This window comes from Callionymus lyra, chromosome 14 (assembly GCF_982586985.1).
Source record: "Callionymus lyra chromosome 14, fCalLyr1.hap1.1, whole genome shotgun sequence".
In the NCBI taxonomy this organism is placed as follows: Eukaryota; Metazoa; Chordata; class Actinopteri; order Syngnathiformes; family Callionymidae; genus Callionymus; species Callionymus lyra.
In genome coordinates, this window is record NC_141831.1 from 20,659,316 (window position 1) to 20,681,733 (window position 22,418).

The 22,418-nt window shown below is 38.5% G+C and overlaps 1 protein-coding gene across 1 annotated transcript in view; it reads left to right on the plus strand.

Annotated features, from left to right (window-relative positions):
- Positions 1-21,090, plus strand: part of pdlim4 (PDZ and LIM domain 4) — a 44,174-nt gene extending 23,084 nt beyond the window's left edge. Inside the window, exons 4-7 of the mRNA XM_087807217.1 lie at positions 9,915-10,162; positions 11,313-11,470; positions 17,153-17,291; positions 19,365-21,090. Of these exons, the coding sequence (XP_087663343.1) occupies positions 9,915-10,162; positions 11,313-11,470; positions 17,153-17,291; positions 19,365-19,569 (750 nt within the window). The 3' untranslated portion in view covers positions 19,570-21,090. The remainder of the gene's footprint in view (positions 1-9,914; positions 10,163-11,312; positions 11,471-17,152; positions 17,292-19,364) is intronic.
- Positions 21,091-22,418: the final 1,328 nt, after the last annotated feature.

Consider the following 22,418-nt stretch of genomic DNA (forward strand, 5'->3'; position numbering starts at 1 on the left):
TGAAAGCCCACAAGCCACAATAGTAGATTTTTGTCGTCTGTTTGTTGACTAAAAGTGAAGTTTCCCGGTCTGGACTGTTTACATCATAAACTGAAGCCATAGAAACAGACACAACACATTATCCCGGCAACTGCATGTGTCATTCATACGATTAGAGACGAGATAAAGCTCCCCACTGTTAGCTTCTTCAATACTGTCCCGATTGTTCCTCCACTGTATGAGCTGCCAGAAGGATATTAAAGACGTAATGACCTCGAGCGGATCATCTCCCCCAAAGTTTTCCGGCGCTGGCAGGCGATCAGGTTTTTGTATTTGAGCACACTGGGAAGACCTTTTTGACTGGCACGGCCAAAACAATGCACATATTGTCGCTGTGATATGCGAGTGTCCATTTGTCAAGCATTTGGTGAGAAGTTTGGACAGATCCATGTGTGAAGTGAAATGAATCCTGAACTGAAGAAGCCACTCATCTTTGTAGAAGCCGTTTGGGACTGGAAGATAATCTTGTCCTCAGCCGTCTTTTAAAAAGGAATGCTTAAATGTTTAGGATATTAAGAGTCTGTGAAATCACAGGAAAGTTCATTTAAAGTCATGATCTTTTGAGCCTGTTTGTAAAGTCTCTCTGTCTGCTTTTTAACAACCAGATGTCTTTTTTGGCATGTTTTGGTGCTGGTTAATATAAGTCCCTGAGTCTTTTGTGACTGGTCTCATTTACCCCTCATATGGTTTTCCAAAAATACTTTGGTTCTGCCTCAGATAGACTTCAAAGAATGACCTGAAACACACTATGTACATACTGTAGTTAACATCAGTTAGTTCTTGAAAGTACAGATTTTTTTTCACACTGAGAAACTGCATGGGAACTTCTGTTCATAGGAACCATTGGAACAATATTTTTTAAATTTTCAATCTTACAGACGGAAAGGCTTGTCGGCTATTTAACCGTATAAATGTGACCCTACCAAGGATGGAGTGTAGAGTAACACTTCATGTTATTGATATTTTTATACTTTTTCAACTCTAGATTTACATTTAGTTGTGAGTATTTTATTATTACAAGAAATTAACAACAATATTTGAAAAATGTATTTTGAAACAAACTGTCGTTATATAATATCTAACTTTCCATGGATCATTTATGGTTTATTTTCAGTTTAAGTTTTGAATAAAATATATAATAAGCTATAAACTAACAATAACAACAATTGGCCTATTTTTCACCACCATTTTGCTCATGTTACCTACTTTTTTCCCATTTTGGGAGCACTGTTTAGCATAAGCAAAATAATGTAATTAAAACACCGGGATAAAAAAAAGGGCTTTTATTTATTGATAGTTTAGATTTTTCTAAATATATCACAGAAACTCACCAAGGAATCAACAATTTGTAAATTTTTAAATGTGAAACAATATTTGTGGACAAAGGGGGGAAGACCAGAACCTTTCTCAGGATCATAATTGAGAAAAATATTGCTGCCAAAATAAATTAAAGGTACCCGTTGACTAGAAAATTTCTCAAAACGTTTTTTAGTGTCAGAAAACATTTGTCTACTTGAAAGATGAGAACGGTTTCTTTAATAAACTTTCTTGATCCCTGTATTTTTTAGGGCATCATAACCTCATCTTCCACTTTTCTAAATGACCTTATTTAATAAAGTGGTCTAAAAGCAGAAGTCGGTCACGCTCAGGTGGATTTGTCCTGGTATGTGTTTAGTAATTACTGCCTGTGGCCAAGTAGAGAGGCCTGACATCTTAAGGCTCCCTTTTTTTTAAATATTTAAATTGATAGCAAATGAGAGTAATTTTTCCCATGGTGCAGACAAGCTAGTAAAGGAATGTGTCCATCATTTCAAAAACTTGCCGAGCACGGTGACTGGACTGGCAGCAGAACATCTGCTTCACATGACTCACTTAGCTTAAGGTACAAAATCGCAGTGAAATCTGAAACCGAAATGCCAAAGCGCTTCATCCTAAAGCAATTTTCCTCTGTGCTGTGGAGGAGTTCGTACCTCGCCCGGGTCGCAAATTTGTTTTTTTTGACCTGATATTGTACACTTGAGTCAGACACTTTACAATTCACTTTAAAAAAAACAAAAAAACAAACAAAACTTCTTTACACAACAGTTTGTCATATTTGCCTAATCTGCTCCAGTCTCAACACATTCTTGAGACCAAATCATTGAAATATGTTGATTTGTGTCCAACAGCTTTCAGCAAGTCTCCAGTCATAGGCAATTTGTTCCCGAACCAGTGGCGACTGGAAATTCCAAGCTCACTTGTGGGAATTCGCTACCGAAGAGGAAACAATGCATGTTTCGTTTCCTTTCACATCAGGAGCGTCGATGACTATTACAAATGTGTCTGATGAAGTAATGCTCTATTCATGGTCAGTTACGACAAACCCTAGCGTCGGTGTAAGTCTTTCCAGTGTGACTCTCAGCCACGTACCATGTCCATGAAACAAAAAAGTGGTTTAAGAACCATATCACTTTACTTAGACTGTTAATGGATCCCATTTAGCACCTTGGAACTATTTCTGTTCCCCACAGAAATGTGCAATATCTAGTAAGCAAAATAAAAAATGTTAATCTTCCATGAAGAGGTTTTTCAGAGATTTCAAAATCTATTTTACAAGTTTTTCCAATTCCTCATCACATTGCCAGTACACCACAAAAAAACGTGGCATGATAGAAGATGAGACTTTTCTTAGCATCAAGTAAGTAGTCAGGTTTTGGTTATGTTTTCAAATGTTTTTAACGAGAATTGATTAAAGACATCTTTAAAAAAAAAAAAAAGAATAGCAAGTACTAATTATAAATATGTACTATGAGTTTTGGGTCAATGTTCCTTAAAATGCTCAGACAAATGTGTAAGATATTATAAATTTTACATTCCCAGGCGGATGGAAAATTCCCCAAAAAGATATTAAGTCTGTCAAAAAATATGCTCGGAATTTCTCAAAATGATCTCAAGTTTAACCAAATTCTGGATGAGAAATAATCAGACACACATGCATGACTTCTGATGTGGTTCTGGGGAATAATTACATATCAACGTGATGTTTCTTTCACAATGATGAAAAGAGATAACGACAAAAGAGGGAACAAGTTATCTCTTTCATAACTTTTATGATAACTAAAGCCGAAAACCTACAATTTCTGAGCTTGCTTTCAGACACCTACGTTACAATTTGACAGGCGTAGCGCACACCTGCCTCAACCCAAGCCTTAAATAGCAGTATTCCTTTAAACTAATATAAATTGCAAATATATATGTATGGTTATTGGTCATTTAACACTGTTTTATAGTTGCTAAGTAAAACTGTTAGTGCTTTTTAAATACCCTGGTTAAGGTTTTTGAGCCATGAACTATTGAGTTCCTTGGTGGAGTCGGAGCTGTCTTAGTGCTGTTGTAGAAAACAGGGACTAGTATAGAAAACTGAATGTGAAAATGTTACACATACTTTCAGTTGGTGGCGAGTAGTTGCAGTGGATATTGAAGCTCCCAAGACTGCTGTATGTTAAATATTGTTGGCAAAAAGGAACATTAACTCCTCAGTCAATATGGCTTTGTAAGATTAGCTTTAAGAGGGGTAAAGGTTAAAAGATTCACATTCCCTTTTAATCCCAGCGAAGCCTTTATTTTTTCACCTGACCCTCGTTCGTTCAGCCTGGAAGACCAGCGAAGGCTCCGTCAGCGAAAGCCAAAGACCGAGTTGGACATTTCTGAGGATTACCGGCTGATTAGTGAACACAAACATTCAAATAAAGTGGGGTCACAGGTCTGAGATCCTGAATGTAAAGTTGTTAGAAAAAGATGTTCCAGCTATGCACCATTGGGTTTCCTGGCAGAGGGATTAACACAGCAATTAAACACAATCTGGTGACCCGTGTGAAAATAAAACTAAACTGAAAATGGCTTGTTTTCACACTGTGAATCTGGGGCTTTATTCAGGTGTTGATTTTGAATTAAATCCATTCATAAAAAAGCTCACACCCTAGCCTACATTTTGTATTTTTTAAGTCATGTGAGGACGCCACACTACACTGTAATGGCAGGCAGAGGAATTCACCTTTAACTGCCAAGTCTGGAAACCTCAGTGACGTGTGATCCAGAGCTTCGACATCTTTCCAGACGGCTCAATAGTGCTTTAGGGCCACAATGGCTCTCAGGCTAATAGCAGGTCAGCAGTAGCTCAGCCATGAACAGAGTTGTCTTTGCCAGGGCTGCTGTTTAATTTTAACATTGACAAGCGGAGCTTTCCTACCTTAGAGTAGATGAATCGCTGGAACATAAAGAAAACCCTGCTTTTCTTTGGCCTTAATGTTTAGAAAAGTAGAAGTGACAGCTCAGTCATGATTAATATGTTATGCAGACTATAATATAAAGCAACATCTCGTCAAATAAAGCAGTCCCAGGTGGTATTGATATTGAACTGATATTTTCTGTAAAATACCTAAATCATTTCAATAATATTACTACGAATCCACAGTGGAAGCCTTTGTTTATTAAGATCATATAGCTGTAGATTTGGGATTCTAGTGAATGCTTGTGCCTTCTTTCTAAGGCTAGTTTTGACTGCTTAATATAAAATTGTACATAGCATTTTCAGCTTTATAACATGCTTATAACTTGAGAATAGATGAACAGAGATTATCATTTGATATATTTGAGTAAGTAAAATCTAATTTCGAAATTGCTTTTCCAACTCATTAAACAATCATGATCTAGATGTGTTTCCCAACATGTCTCTTCCTTAGTCTGACCCCCTCTTAGTGCCTATTTTTTTGCGGCTGGAGTGTCAATGTTATATGTGACCTAAAAAGCTGTGTTTTTGGAAATCTTTCGATTTTTTTTTAATTGTGCCACAGCACCAAGATTCTTGCATTAGTCTTAAACAATATGTGAGGAGTCTTATGTGTGATCCCACTACCAAGCCATGGAATCTGTGAATTTTCTGAATAGCAAAAATCTTCGAGGAGTAATGGTAATTTGGAGAAAGAAAATAACCTTCTTACATTAAAGTTTGAATTTAAAAAGTGGTACTCAGCCCTCCAGCAAGAGACGATAAGAACCCAAACCATGCATTTGCTAAGAAACTTCAGGTTTATGGTTGTTATGCTTATTGCCACAATGATACAGTTGAATTCGAAGTTCTATCTGGGAGGTCTTCCACTGACTTAGAAGCCAAACACGAAGGATATACAATGAGATATCCTCTGAAAAGAGACAAAAAATGTCGCATTGGCTGCACAAATGATTGCTTCATGTATTTCTTCTTGCTCAAAGGGAAACTAAAAACAGTGGGTAAATTACAACAGATTGTTTCCATCCTATACCCGGCCTTGATTGAGCCAGCTTTGATTGTTTCATCTCTTTGTTTTTCTGCCAACTGAGGGGTCTTCAGAGCTCATCAAACATCATATAATCATTGTATTTGTCCCCCTGGCATCGTCTCTGTACTATTCTTGAGACAGCGGTGCGATATGTTACCCAATGAGAGCCACAATGAGGCACCAACATAATTTCCAACAAACCCAAAAAATGACAAGTCTTTTTTTTTTAGTTTTATCCTCACCAAGAGCGACTTCTGGTCTCAGCTGAAATAGTTTTCCCGTCTCCCCCCCTCCTGTCACCTCATCTGTGGGCTGCCTGTCTCCCCTCCTCCAGGCACCCATGGGCCAGGCCCCAGGAGCCATAAAGGGCTGGTTTGTGTTTGGTTAGTGATGCAGAGCACCATGTGAAAAGCTTAATTTTGAATGTCCTGAGGGATTAAACCAAGCAGGAGGTAGTGGAGGAGAGGGAAGCGAGTGTGTGTCCGGTGTCCTCCGGGTCGAAACATATGATTCCTATTAAGAACCACCACCTTCCCCTCCTCCTCAAATTCAACTGTCATCATCTGTCGACTTGGTTTTGGCCAAATTTGGTGCTATACTGACCACTTCTATTGTCCGGTTGGTGAATATGGTTAATTTAAAGATGTTTAGTGTCAACGTATTCAGGTTATTTTAATCCTTAATGTTGTGTTCTTCATGTTTTTATCTCATTTAAAGTGACTATAGTGATTTGTCAGACGGAAGACAGCCGTGCAATTTGGGAAAGTGGAAGAATAAGAAGCCTCATGAGAGAAATCTTTAAAAAATAGATGAAATCACAGATGGACCTTTTTATTAAATTTGTTCTGGTCACTTTGAGATGAAACTGTAAAATCGACCCTAATCTGTTTTGACTACGCGGGGAAAACAAGACGGGGTTGTCAGCAGAATTACTGATGTCACACCGAAGTCACCATCGAACCCACGAGAGCATGAGACGGTTCGCCTTAACGATCCGTGTTGCAGGGAATAAAAATGACGATCGAAATCTGTGGAGAAACTTGAAAGCACTTCTGAATGTTATCAAAGTGACGTTTTTACAAGCTAAGCACCAGATGTGGCGGCTCGTAAATCTGCCATTCACCTTAAAGAAGCGAACACATGGTGAAGTACGAGCGCCGACAGAAGCGTGAGGGAAACTATTCAAGAAGTTGCTGCAGACAATGGTGACAGAGTTTACAAAGAACTGCTTTATATTTCCTGCTTGTACTACATCTTTGTCTGAAGGTGCTAACAGCTAGTTTCTAATCACCAGTTTGGGATTTAGCTAAAGGATCGGACTGACCCAGAGACTGCAATTTGCAAATCATTTTTAAAGATAAAGAGCAACGTTCCACTAACATTAGACCCTGCCTCTGCGGATTTACCCACTATTTCCGACTTTAAGGATAGCACTTACTAAGAAGTGCACTTTTAGAGGTATGAATCTCAACCCTTTTGAGGCTCTCGTATTTTATGAAGTCAAACTGGGTGGAGGTCATGTGGCACACCTAGGTCACGACCTCTTTACTTCAGAAAGTGAGTCATTGAACAGCTACTCGGGCAACACCTTTGTATTCCACCAGAACAGCTATTGCAGAGTTCATGAATAATTTCATTATTTTTTTGCATGTAGTTCTCACAGTGCTTGACTTTTTAAACAAAAAAATTAAATTCCATTCTATTTAGGTGCTCAGAAAGTGTTACATTACCCTGAAAAAGGTGCATATTCTTCATTTTAATGCACATTACTAAGCCCTCCAAACGTTTCAAGATTGATTTTCAAACATCCTGTTTTTCTTATCAGTGACAAGAACAAGCTTGTCTGATAAGCGATACACTCGCGGAACTGATCCCCCCTGAGATGAAAAATAGACTGTCCAACGACGAGTTGAGACAGCGGCCTCGTTCTATAGAAGGATGTGAGAAGAATGAGGCTGAAAAACACTGGAGGGGGGTTCAAAACTGCTGCTCAGGCGGTTTTCAGACAGGAAGTGGGCCAACTGATATTAAACTGAAACTGAAAACCGATGCCCAAGTCTGTTTCTCACCGTGTGATGAATGGATCGGCTCCAAAAATGTCATCAACCTGTTTTCGATTGTGACTCACACCTCAGCCCAGATGGATGGAATTCTGTGGTTATTTTTTCTTTATGTTACTCAAAACTTCTGGTGTGATTTTGAATATTTATTTTTTCAATCAGCTGCTGACGTTACAACCCTAAAGAGTAACACAATTGAAATCATAATGTAAAAGAGATTATAGCAGATGCTCCTTATATTATACTGTATGTTATATAATACAAACAAATTGTTTTTTACTGTCAAAGTCTTTTGCAGGAATTAAATTAAAACAAACAAGTGGTAAAATGACTTATCTTAAATACATTTAATTGCGTTTTGAAAAGGAAATATTAATAATATTTAAAGAATTCCTTTATCCCCTTATTATGAAATTTAGTTAAAATATTAATATAATAATTGTTATAATTATTTTCACCATGATTTGTTTCAAATACATTATATCATTAATATATTATCTCTATTGTCTAATCAAAACATTTTAAACACACACTTTTGTTTTTTATTATAGTACACATATAATATATTCTAGCTGATTTTACCATAGTTAACATTTTAATCTAAAACCTGTTTTCTTTAATACCTTTTTTGTGCATTTTATTATGCAGCAACTTTAATTATTCTGTTTTTTTTTAAATAAATAATGTTTTTATTTAAAATACTTTATGAGTTTTAACATTTGATTTTACTATTTGAGTTGTATTGTTTTGTAAATTAAAATATATATAAGTAGTACATATATTAATAAAAAAGAAGAATGGGTATACAAAGAAAATAATAATAATTCTCCAACAGAAATGTGATATTAAAGAGTCAAATAATAAAACAAGTCAAGCACAGATGGCTTGTGCCAGTAAACTGTGGTTACGGTGGTTTTCAGTTCTGCTCTGAACGTTGCAAAATAAACCTGGCGCTCAAACGCATCAAATCCAAACATGGCTAAATCCAGCCGCTGAGGTTAACATGATATATAATATGAAGCTTTGGAATATCACAGCACATCAGTGAAACATTGTGCAGCCCTGTCTGTTTCCAGTCATACGTCACTCAACCCAGAGACCAGTAAACCAACATCTCTGGACCACCAGCACATCAACGTCGTTATATTTCAGCAAATTCAATAAAGGCTGCGTGTGATGTGTCTGCATTGAGGGATTAAGCAAATCTTTGATTAAATTCGCATCATGTGTGCAAACGGGGTTAAATATACCGAGTGGGTTCTGGTCTGTGGTCGGGCTTCAGAGTGTCTGGTTTGTGGGTGTCTTTCACATCCAGTCCAGGGTTTTGGCTGTTGGATCTTGGGTTGACTCGCCAGCCTGATAGTCAAGTATGTTTCGTTGTAACGGCTTTGAGACTCTTGGGAAAAGAGTTTTACTTGATCCACCTTTTGAGTTTAAGGCTCCTTCGGATGGGGTGTGACGGGTCAAGTGTGTGTGGTCCGGGGGCGAGGTCTGACAGGGACCAGACCTGTCCATTCGAATGACAGGTCCGTCATGTCTGGACAAGCCGTGGACGTCCGCCGGCCTCTCACACACACACACACACACACACTCCGATGACTGGTTTGTGTCTTCACATTGTTTAAAAAGCAGTTCACGCTGACATGTTTACGCCGAGCACGTAATGTGAAGCTCTTGAGAGTTATCTGGTGATATAGAAACACTCGGCAATCATCCTGAAGTTCATCTCCTTAGCCTCTCAGAAACACACATGATTCAAGCTTTATCAGTGGAGTTGACTTGTAAACACAGAGCATGATGTCACCAAATTCATGTTGAGGGCGTTGACCGCCGCACACTCCAGTGTACACAAGTGTAGGTGTACACACTGTTGCTCTGGCCAAGTATCTAAGGAGGAAACACCTCAATGTATCATAAATGTTATACTATAATTTTGCAAGAAAGAATAAGTGCACCCAAGTTGTTTATTGGATATAAGGTAGGACGTACCTATGTTTACATGGGTTTTGAGAAGAGATTTCCAACTGACGGTTTTGTACTAAGAGCTTTCGGCAGCATTCAAGCTACACTCAAAACAGGTTTCTAAGAAGGACCAATCAAGTCCTTGAGAAGGTCAGTTGATTTAGCGATCCTCACATTTGACATTTTAAAGTTAAGATCACTAAATTACCCGTCAAAGGATAAACTGAGGGAGTGCTCTGTTGAGGGAAAAATCTTTTTTGGGGTGGCAAGAAGCTCTAATGTTACTAATTTAATTTCCCCGAAAAATCAGAATTCCTTCTGAAAACAGAAAAGTGCGGTGGATAATTTCCGTGAATGCAGCACAGCCTCATCGAAGCCTTGTTTTCCACAATGTTCCCCTTCTTCTCACCACTGGAGGATTGTGGTTTCCGACCCTCTTGTTCTAATTTCCTGGACAACAGACTCATCCTGCAGAACGCATTTGTCCCTCCAAGCATATTTTTACCACTCCATTGTTTACAAAGAAAATCATCGCGGTCTTCTTTCTTCTCTGCAGAATTTCCGTCCCATCACCAGCGGATATGGCGGCAACTCCCGTAAAACCTCGTTCTCTGCTGAACCCCAGATAGCCCCGCAGCCCAGCCACGTGACCAACGGGCACTCCAGGCCCAACAATGGATGCGGCAACGGAACCGGCCACACTCAATACAACAACCCTGCGGGGATGTACGCTCACAATGGCAGCAATGGAGACAGATGTCTGCCCAATAAGATGGGAGGCCTCAGTCTCAGCGCCACCCAGAGGTGAGAGTCCGTTTTACTATAATTCTTTAACATCTGGGCCAGGTTTTTTTTGTGGCTGTTGAATTGTTGTATTAATATCCAGTTGTTGTTTTTTAATGTGCTTATTTTAAGTTGCTGTTTGTAAGATATGAGATTTTACTTTAGAACAAGGCAAGGCCTTCAAACTAACATGGATAAGCAAACCAAGACTTTCTAACCAAATCAACACAATAGAAACTTTCTTTCTACGTCTCACTCCATCTCAGTGAACTCATCACATTAGGGGTGGGTTTTCGTGCCATATCTCATTGGAAATATATATATATTTTTTCCTTTAATTGTACTGAATGTTCAGGGTTTTTTCTAAGACATATGTTTGCTTATTACATATAAGGACATAATAGACATATGTGCTTGGTTTTCTTTTTCCTCTAATCCTATATTGTGTTTACAACACTGGCAATAAAAGATTCTGATTCTGATGCAACTCTTGACGCATGTGCAGGTGAATCTTCTGTGTTTGGCTTTCTGCTGTAGATCAGGAGACTGTTGAAATGACATTTTATAACAAATTTTACAAATAACAAATATTATCTCCTTTTCGATGGTGTTTATGTTGTATATATTGAATAAACCTTTAAGTAGTGTCAGTCATTTGAAATGTCAAATCAGGTCCATGGCGACATGTTTGTCTAAGTTCTAGAAACGTTGGTTCTTTCTAGATAAAATTGCTTTTTAACCTCAACCATTCTTCAACATATCAAGAGCCAGTTTTTTTTTAGCACCTGCCCATTTCTCTCGTTGGTCTCCTGGTTCTATTTCCTTCTCACTGACCCTTCGGAAGCTCAGCCTCTGGTGCAGATGTGTTCGGCAGCGAAGTAAATTGGCAGGGGTTCACGTCTTTGACATTCCCGGAGAGAAATCTAGAGACAGACGTCCAGTTAAGTGTGTCAGGACCACATCTGTCGGCAGAACCTTCCAGGAGCTGCCTGAGAAACAGCCAAAAAAACTCTGCGCTCCTTTTTAGGAAAATTGTAACGGATGGTTTGGGGCTGACTATGAGTGTTCCCTTAGTAAATCTGATAAATGTTTAGTTGACTTCAGGAAGTGCTCAGTGTCATCATTAATCAAATTGAAATGTAATAACAGCCTAATGCTGTACCTCCTCCAGCCCGGAACCTCCCTCGCACTCCCCGGTGGGCCCCAATGGCGCCGAATTGCAGTCAGAAGTCCTCAAAATGCTGCAGCACTTCGAGGAACCCGCCTCAGAACCCAAACAATCCGGCTCCTTCAAATACCTGCAGGGAATCCTGGAAGCCGAGGATGGAGGTGAGATGTTTAACTTTTTACCATGTTTAGAAGACAGGAGATCAGAACACTTTAAGGTCCAGGGGGTCACATGACTGTAATCAAGTCCTCATACTCAATATAGTAATACGTGCAAGAGCTGAAGTAAAAATGCCTAATAAGAAGACCCCCATCTACTCTTCTGGAGGAATACAATAAAGAGTTTTTCTCAGGTCTGACCCAGGACCTCCTTTTGGTTGGACAAGCTCAAAACACCTCAACAATCCAGTAAGCATCCTGACGAGATCCCTGAGCCAACTCCATTAACTTCACCTTGGCGTTCCACTTAGAGTCACTCCTAGATGTGAAACCCAATGCAATCTGGAGACAGTTTTTGAAATTTGACAAAAGTTGGCATCTAAAGTCTAAAAAAAAGTGGGTTTAGCTTGGGGTCAAAAAGGTGGATCTATGAGCTCTGTGAGTTTCATACTTCATGTAAGCAGTGCCATGTTGTTTGGCACCATTAGGTTAAAAAAATTATGTTTTGTTTCATTAGAACGCCATCTAGTGGGCCCTGAAAACAATTCCACTGCTTCATGAAGTTTCATCAGACCATCACTAGTTTAAGGGCAACCAATGTTTGGATACAAGTGTCTATTGTACTCATCAGTATGCGTTCAAACTCTCTTTTAAGCCCCGGCCACTGAAAACGCTTAGTTTTTCTAGAGATAAAATATTGTTTGACATAACTACACCCACTCTGTTGTGATTGGGTAAGCATCAAGGTTTGTCACTGAGTGTCATCAATCACAGAAGTCTCCACCTCCAAGGGACTTGTTGTATAAACAAAGCGGTGCGTGATTACAGCTGGCTGCAGGAGGAGTAAACCCATCATTACGTCATAATGGACTCCGCTCTTGTAACCCCTCATTCGCTCAGATTTCAGACAAGGGAGAACTTTATAAAGTAATAACTTCAAAAACATAGTCATGATGAGGGACTTACAGAATCCTGGAGAGGAAGAATTCAACATTTGACACATGCAAGTTAGGTTTTCACAGTAATTGCCCTTAAATAAATATTCTCTGCACATGTCATCCTCAATAAAGGTATATCTCCATGATAGCCTTAAAGGTCAATGAAAATCAAGCATGTGATGATGATCACATTTGGTGATCCCTCTTCCTTCCTTCATCCATGACTTCATAAAGATAAATCTCATTTACGCCCGTGTGACGTGACACAGCTGTGGAGTCTCTGGCCCACTTGGCCGTCGTGGTCCTCTCAGTAAATCGTTGGAGCAGATAGGAGGCAGCTGTTTATGTTCGTCCAGTCAAAATTTCCAAGTAAATATTTCTCCCTCACTAAATGAAGCCTGTGATTCCGACCAGAGGAACATGTTTTTCCCGTTGACTTATTGGAGCTCATCTGTCTTCCTGGCATACTTTTCCTTTTATAGAAAGACACCGGCCCAGAGGTGAGGGGGGCGTCGTGAGCTGCCAAAAACAAGTTCACTAGAACAGAAAAGCACTGACACAGCACGTACCTCCTCCAAGGACCAATTTCAGTTCGTCTTTTGAAAAGACTCGATGAGTTTATTAACCCTTGTCTTGCCTCTGAGTCAAGGTGATACATATGCAGTGATGTTGCCATTGACATTGACCCAGAGGCAACACAAGGGATACAACAATTGCATTTGTTTTTGGGCCTTTTGGTCACCTTGACCCTGAGATAACACAAGGGTTAAAGAAACACAGCATAGAATCTTATCTCATCTAATGAACTACTTGCATCAGCCACTAATTGTGTTTGAACAGATCAATAACCTTGCGGTCGATTTCAAACTAGATACTGAGTCCTATTGGACAATTCCCAATTTCTCAGAACTGATGTGTTCACGGACAGTAAGTTAACCCAAGTTTGAAAAAAGATTTACTGTATTTTCCGCACCATGAATGGCCTATTTTAGAACTGTTTTCATAAATAGGGCGCACCAGATTATAATGCGCATACAATAAAAGATACGGTCAAACGTTTGACTGGGGTTGCGTTATGCATCCACTAGATAAAGCTGTGCTAAAGGGAATGTCAACAAAACAGTCAGATAAAGTCAAACTTTATTAAGCGTTCTGACTCTTCCGTTCACTCGCATGGTAACGATGTTCAAATGATGTTTAAAAGGCTTCAAGCAGCAACGCCTGAGACTGGTGTTGTGAGCAGACAAATGTTGAGTGCACAGCAGTGAAGTTGAGCGCATGTATGACAGCTAGAGCGTGCGTGTATGACATGTTGAACACACGTGTATGACTGGTTGAGCACGCAGCAGAGTGATCTTGTGCAAAAAAATGTTTTGAGCGTACAACTACCAAGACACACTTGCTCAAAAGGTGGCAGTAATCTCACTCCAAAGACGTACGCCATGATGTGACGTGCGTCGTAAATCAGACCCCTTGATGACGTAATCCCGCCCACGGCGTATCGGCTCAGTCGGCGCAGAGTCATGAAAGTGTTTGTAAACAAGTCACCCACCAGGTAATGTTCATATATAAGGCGCTCCGGATTATAAGGCGCACTGTCGTTTTTTTGAGAAATTTAAAAGCTTTTAGGTGCACCTTATATATACGATACAGAAATAACAAAAAAGTAATTACCTCAAATCCAAAGGGAAATAAAAATTGAAAAAAATTGAAAACAAATTAAAACAGAGTCAGTATTGGTAGTAAAACTCAAATTTTTTCGACGTGAAGACAACACAAGCGAAACAAAATGATGTTCTGGCCTTCAGTGACCCCTCGCTCCTTAAGAAACCTCTTCGATTGATTGATCTAGATAGCTGTGTGTGGTTCTGATCATGTAGAGCAGGGCTAAAACAGGAAAATAACTAACACGCTAGCAGGTAAATGATGCACTCAGAAGTCTTTTTTCTTCTTATGTCATGAAGCGAGGGAGTTTCAGTCGTGCGTGGGAACTGGTCGTATCACCCGTGTGGTGCAGACCTCCAGCAGTGACAGTTGGAGTAAGACCTACCGTGCTGTGCCTTCATTTACTGGAGGACGGCCGTGAGAGAGACAGACCCACATTGAGGTAGAACAGTGTTTGTCTGCTGTCAGATTAACACACTGACAGATGGAATGACAAGATAATCCCTAAATAGACTTCAGACGATACCTACAGATTACCCCGTTGTCGTTTTTTTCCAAAAGCTACCTGTTGATGTGTTGCGGTGTCATATGATCGCGCTGATGATTTCCTAAACCCAAAACATCGCTCATAATCAAACGGCGGGGTTGTTGAAGCATTCCTCGCCGTCAGGAGATTAAATCATCACCCGGGTATCGTTTGAAGGCCGAAGCCCCCGCAGAGCCCCTTTTGACTCGAAGAGGCTTTATGGAGTGAAAGCAAACACAAGTGTCAGTTTACCCAGAATTCCACAGCTTTGGGTGGGATGGAAGTGTGTGGCCCGGGCTCTGGATGGAGAAGGGAATAGAAGTATATTTTAGTAGAATGTCTGGCCTTAATCACATTTGGCAATTTTAATTACCCATGTGTGCCAGGGTCAGAGCGAGGACAAAAATATTAATAACATACAGTCAAATAACCAGTTGTCTCAATCAGCAATTCTTCTGCTGCATACCCAGGCTGACTCAGCAAAATTCTGTCCGCTTTAAACTGTTATATTTTACGTTTGATTTGTAGAATATTCCTAAAAAACTTCCTTATATTGTTTTTTAGAGTTAACTTGAAGACACACAATGGAAGCTGGACTGTTGATTTTTGTTTTTTTCAAGCTATAAAGTATAGTGTTTGTATTAGCATTTTCTTGTTTAAGATAATTCAGAATCAGAAACTTTTATTGCCAGTAACATACAAATTGGTGGTGGCAGTACAGTATAAAATAATTACATTTAAAAAAAACACCACAAATAAGCAAATCAGAACAAATAACAATGACAAAATAAAAAAGTTATATATGCAGAACAATCTGAAAAGCAAACCTATTTCATGAACTGACGGTATTATAAATGTGTATTATTAAATACTTTGCTAATATATACTAAAATGCTGCAGGAAAAACATGCTTAACTAAATATCAAAAAACCTGACTCTGTAATAATTAATGATAATATAAATTGTCATTGCTTAATGTTTTACATTGTCATGATGGATGAACAAACATTTTGTCGGACTAAACAAAAGTACAAGGTCAGAAGATGAAGATAACAAATATATTTAACTTGCTTGAAATGCCGTTTCTGATATTAACATTAGCAAATATTGTTTCTAACTGCACATAGAGGACTGATATCGGTGTTGGCTAGCATGTTGGCGCAGTGGTTAGTGTGGCAGTGTGACCTGTCGGAGGTGAGGGGGAGGAATAAAATACAGTCTGTTATAAGCTTGTTTGGCAGCAAAGCTCACAAGACCAAACAAGAAAACTCCTCCATTCTGCCCCTGTCCTCAGGATATTTATTAGTCAGCTCTCTTTCTGTGAGAAAGTCTTTAGTAAGGATTTTCCATCCCTCTGGGTCACCGGGTAATAATCCCCAAAATAACACACCCAGCTCAAGAACTGTCATTGAGCAGCATCAGGGCTTTGTACCCGCAGCCAAATGTGACCTAATGAAGACTCGTGGTAATCGTTGACATTGTGTCCTGAAAAGACTTTTCCGTACATGAATGCTCGTGTTATATATTCAAACTTGTATAATTGTAAGATGTTAAAGACAAAGACTTCACTGTGGCTGGATGAACCGCCCCATTAACTTTTTCTTCTTTTTTTGGAACAAGCGTTGTGTAATGTTGTAGACACCAGACATATTTATGTGGACAAGAGAAAAAAACAAACTATAACCAAGTTTCTAACATTCTCACAGACATGGAATATCGTTTTAATAAGACAAGTGTATATAAATAGCCTCATCAAAGATTCCAACTAAGCACTACTTAATTACAATAACAAGCTATTCTGGTTGATCTATCTATTGACTGATCTATTTAAGATAAACCACATTGTGACTGGTTCAATGGTATTTGTAATCATATGTATGTAAAATACTATAACAATAACTGCTACTTTTAGCACTGTTAGCCATAATCTAATGTAGTTATTTTTCTAACTTGCAGTAGTCACTGCCTTAAACTTATTTTTCAATTTATTGTAAAGATAATCTAACTAGCTTCATTAGATACTGGAATCAACTGAATTTATACCATTGTTAGCTACATTAGCTGCTAACATATTTACTTTTTTTTTATTTGTTGTATTAGCTATTCCAACTTAGTTACTCACTCTAGCTATTTGTTTTATTGTGCTCTCTACTGTATTACCTTTTGAGATAATCAAACTAGATTCAATGCTTCACACGTATAATTTATACTTAACAACAGCATATATTAAGTATATTCCATTACCTATGTTAGCTTTATCAGCCACTACCTTTAGCTTTTTATATAACACTCAACAAAAATGTCTACAGTAAAAAAAATAAAACGCTCGTCGTAATCGAGTTCACTTTTGTGGAAAACGTCCAAGAAGATGTCAAAAGAATGTCCCCCTGGGGATCAAAAGGACTGCTGTGTGAAGGTATAGAAGAGAGATATTGATATCATCTTTCAGCCCACATGTAGTAAACACACACAGCGACACATGAAGGGTCCGCGGCTCTTAAATGTAAGACACGTGTGAGGTTGTTAAACGCATGTCATGCTCTCTCTTTCTTCTAGGCGTGTCCCCCACTGAGAGAATGAGACACTTGAAGTCCCCGGTGAGATCTCCCATCCCCAAGTTAGGAAGCCCGATTCCCAGCCCCATGTCTGGACTCCAGAAGCTTCCCCAGTGCACTCGCTGCTGTAACGGCATTGTGTAAGTATTGATTTAAAGATGTTAAAATGATTTATTCATAGGTTTAATAATCTATTGTTTTCACATCAAGAACTTCCTTTTCAACTTTTGAAGAAAAACATTTGTTAGATGCGTTTGTTTTGACACTAACATTTAATATCACAATTGTAAACTACTAATATTGTTAAATATCAACATGTGTTAACCTTCCACTAATAGCTACTCTTCAGACTCATATCATTTAAAACTAGATTTATTATCTACCAATACTATTCAAACTTTCTGTAATACACTTAATAAACTATAAATAAACTAAAATCTTCCTATGACAGCGAAACATTAACGCCTGAGCAACTTGCATACATGTGATACATGTGATGACTTTAACTAATAATTCACCAGTAGAAACATCCTAAACATCCTTAACTAGCTACCGGTACTTGAATTAGATACATTACATCTAACTTGATTTAATTGTTTAGCTACATGTCTAAGCTACTCAATTCATTAGGTGCCAAGACTAGCTTACTTTACTTAAGCTAGTGACACAAATTCACAAAGCTATTACTATTAAGCCACTAAAATTGTCTTCATTATATATGCTTATTAGCTTTACTCAATTGTATTAATTTATCTTACATTGTCATTGTGGTATTCTAACTAGCTGTATTAGCTACTACAATTCACCATATTTTTTTCTTTAGCCATGCTAGCTACTCATTACACTGTGATAAAACGTTCCCAACTCACTGGATAAGCTACTTAACTAGCTGGGTAAACTATTTCTAACAATAATAATTCATTACCTACTGAACCTTTTGAAGTAGATCCACTTCCTCACTTCGCTTTCGTTAGCTTAGCTTTGATGACCTTTTATTGATAGCTGGCGCTACTTCTTTTCAAGCTAATTGACTAGCTATTTTAACTCATTTTATCAGATGCTGAAACTATTAGCTCTGGCTTTAATCTAATTTTGAAACTACTTGTATTAACTTAAAAGCATAAATTCATCATAAATATAAATAGTTTGATACAGTTAATCGCACACTAACATAGATAATCAAATATTTGTCTATGTCGTAACATTCTTGGTCAAAGTCACATGAGTTCACTTAAACAATGCGGCGAGTGTGTGCGCACACCTTCGACACACATTTTCTCACCTGCCGTTCAAACACGGCAGCAGGAACCACATGTGGAACCACATGTGATCCAGGGTGCGATGAAGTCATCGACCTCAAATTAGCGCTGAGCGGGCGGCAGGTGCTCCCAGCGGCAACAATGGCATCTCTCATGACTCGCCAGCGTTTTACAGCTTTAGAAACAAGCTTTGCAGTCAGAGGGGGGGAGTTAGGGTTAGTCAGGCTTATGAATGAACCGGGCTAGATTTCCGGTCCAGGAAGGAAAATGTGAATAGACGCCGTGAATGAACGTCGACGCTTCACTTCCACTGACACAATCTGGGGAGTGAACTGGTGTTTGGAGTGAACGCCCGCTATTCAGAGACTCTGGAAAGGAAACCGTGACCTACTTCTTGTCGACAAAAACACATATGCTGTGTCTCAAATCGCATACTAGCGTACTCAAAGTTAGTTTTTTTAGTGCGTTAGTGCATCTCAATTCTTAGTATGCGAAATTGAGTGCGCCATGCACACTAAATTGGCGTACTAACACGTCCACGAAACTAGTATGGTTCGATGGACACTAACCACCCTAAACAGTCGTCATCTTAATGACGTTTTAAACGCATATATATTCATATACTTTCTTTTCTTTATTTCTTTTTCCAAAGTTGCAAAACGTGCTGCCAGCAGGTGTCGGCGATAGCGTTCAAACAGCTGGTTGAAACATCGTTAAATAGAAGTAGAAGAAGAAGCTGTCATGTGATTTCCGGTTAGTGTGTAGCAGCAGTGTTTGATTTGTGACATACTATCTGTGGAGAATTTGCCTACTAGTTAGTATGTATAATAAACTGATGCATACTAACTTCTAGTATACTAAGAGTAGTATGCGATTTGAGACACAGCAATAGTTAAACGTCGATGCTAGCAGGGTAACGTACATGTTTCTATAACGATCTCCGTCTCCCCCTAGTGGCACCATCGTGAAGGCCCGCGACAAGCTCTACCACCCGGACTGCTTCGTGTGCGACGACTGCCGCGTCAACCTGAAGAGCCGAGGCTACTTCTTCATCGAGGACAATCTGTACTGCGAGACCCACGCCATGGCTCGCGTCAAGCCGCCCGAGGGCTACGACGTGGTCGCCGTCTACCCCAACTCCAAGGTGGAGCTGGTGTGAGTCGCCAGAACGAAGCTGAAGGAACTCAATCTCGAGTCGCATGGTTACTGTTTATAATATTTTTTTTTAGGTAAATAATTTCTAAGAATTTACTTTATTATACAAAACACTTCCGTTTGGGTCGATGGGTTTTTAAGTTCATTATTTAACATTTGCTTGTGAGCTTCTACTCATACAGTTCATGCTAATGATGTGCGCTTCTTTTGCGTGTCTGCGACACAATAATTCATGGCGACCTTTAGTGACCTTCCACGTGCAAATATGCAGGCACCACCCGCCTGAAATGTAAACGAAACCCCTGCAGGAGAGAGAAGAGTCTGTGAGAAACTTCAGAGCTCAGCGAGAGTCCGGGATTTCTCCTGGATGAGATCATGAAACTCACATTTGAAAATCTGCTGAAAAGTAATCGGCATGTGCATGTTTTATTTTTGACTTGCACGTGATAGATAAGCTTGGTAAAGTTTGTCCTTCATGTGTTTAGATTTGTGAGGCATGAGAATGTTAATATTACTTAAAGGAAATACGTTTTGAACAATACAAAAAAAAAACATCTTAGAAAAAAGGTTCAAGTATTTAAAGAAAAATTGGAAATATCAAATCAATATTTTACACTGTTGAGTGAGCGTTCAATAAATTGATTTAAAAAATGATATATATTTTCATTAAAAAAGAAGATTTTTCATAAAAAAAAAGGTTATAAGGTAAAAGTATGAGGAAAGAAAAAAAAAGTGAATAACCTCCAAGATTGAGAAACATTATCATAAAAAAACTTAATGTAAGAGTTAATATTCCATTTTACATAAATCAGTGAACAAATTTGTGGGGAAACAAAAAAATACAATTTTAAATATAAAATTGTGAATAAATGAAAAGGTGAGTGATAATAAAAGAAGTTCAGTATAATTGTAACCATTGACATACACAAAATAGTTGAATACAGTTTTTAAATGATGTAGAAATGTTATCAAAAACGCATGTAAAGGAAATCTGACTCAAATACAAAAGGTAAAGTCGAGGTTGAAAAATTCTTCTATGTTTTTTTATCTCTTATAAGAATCTTACCAGCAATGATAACAAATGACGTCTCACTCTGATCTTAGAAAAATTCCCCTGTTGAGGTCATGTCAGAGTTTTTTGTGAGTCGCTCCACAAAAAGATTATTTGATCCAAAAAAAATATTTTACATGTAGATATTCTTTTTGAGGTTTTACAGCTAAATAGCACAGTGTAACCAATTTTGCATCTGGGGGTTTCAGTGTGTTTTTGTTTTGTTAAGTTACTCGTTTGATCAACTGATCTCATGTCTTTCCACACAGACGACTGTGTGAAGCTCAACGCTGGTTCAATTTCTGTCCTCGCCGTTTTGTAAATTATGTGAAAATGTATATTGCTACAACACTTTTGTACATAGACTACTGTGTAACGCTTCCTTTCTTTCCTGACGTCTTCTTAACTTATTGTTTCCGTCTGTTGATTTGCTTCTTATTTTCAAATAAAATGAGTTTTGCATTACATTAAAAAGAGCATTTTTTTTCTTTTGATCTATTATTGATGAAATCGATTCCACTGGGTTAACCCTCGTGTTATCTCAGGGTCTAGGTGACCCAAAAACAAATGTATTTGTGGTATCCCTTGTGTTGTCTCGGGGTAATGACCTCCACCACTGCATATGTATTTCTGAAAGGCAGTCGTTCACCTTGACCTAGAAAAATAACCAAAACAACCTAAAGTGAAAGTGAAATTTACAGCTTTATAATAATTCAAATAAACAAAGGTTAAGTAAAACTTTTGTCAAAGACAAGAGGAACCCAATTTAGATAAATTGTAGTAAACGACAAGATGAAAATAGGGAAAAAAGATCAGTATCTTTACAAAAAGCTTGAGAGCTCATTCTCATTCTTCAAACTTGTTTTCCCAGACAATGTTAAGACTAACTTTAATTCCAGTGCTCCCGTATGTGACATCCCATCGCCTTCATCACGGAGCGTCTGCTCCACATAAACGCTGAAGCTCTCTCTGCGTTTGTTTACATGGAGGAAACCTAACACTAGTCGCGCCCTGGGAAGCTTCAGAGATAAAGCGCGAGTGTTTATCTCCAAGGGATATGAGCGCGGCGTGTAAACATCACATCCAAAGTAAACTGAAATCAGAGCCTCCTTTTGGTACCTTTATACAAAAAAACCCAAATGTTAGCTCATTTGATGTGTCAGGAAACAAAAATCCCATATTTCTTGTTCCATTTGTCTAGATTGCTGCTAAAAAAAAACAACATAGAATAACATAGCATGAAAAAGAGACCTTGGCCCAAAATAGTTTTTGAACATCAGATTTGAGACATAAACTTCAATACAGGGAGGCAAATAGGGAGAAATAAAGGTTTTAAATCAATCTTCAACCGAAAAAAAAAAGTGTTTGTTGTATCCATTGACCCAGAGACAACACAAGGGATACCACAAACACATTTGTTTTCAGGCCTGCGGGTCTCCTTTACCCCTGAGATAACACAAGGGTTATGTTCCTCTAGGAGAAAACCACTGATTGCTAAGCAATCCCTAGAAACACAGATCCTTGAGCATTTTGCAAGGGTCTTTCTCTTAGTAACCGAATCCTATATTTTCATACAAGTAACTTTAGAACTCAACTAACTAGGGAAAGGACTTCTACTACAACTATTTACCCTTTTCCAACTGAGAAACACGTTCCTGGAATTGGATATTAAACTACAGTGATACTTCTTGTTACGCCCAATGTTGGCTATCGATAGAAGAGCATAGCATAGTGCAGTGATTTTGGTTAGTGAGGGTGTATTCACACAGAATCCAGGAGATATATAATTTTAAAGATATATT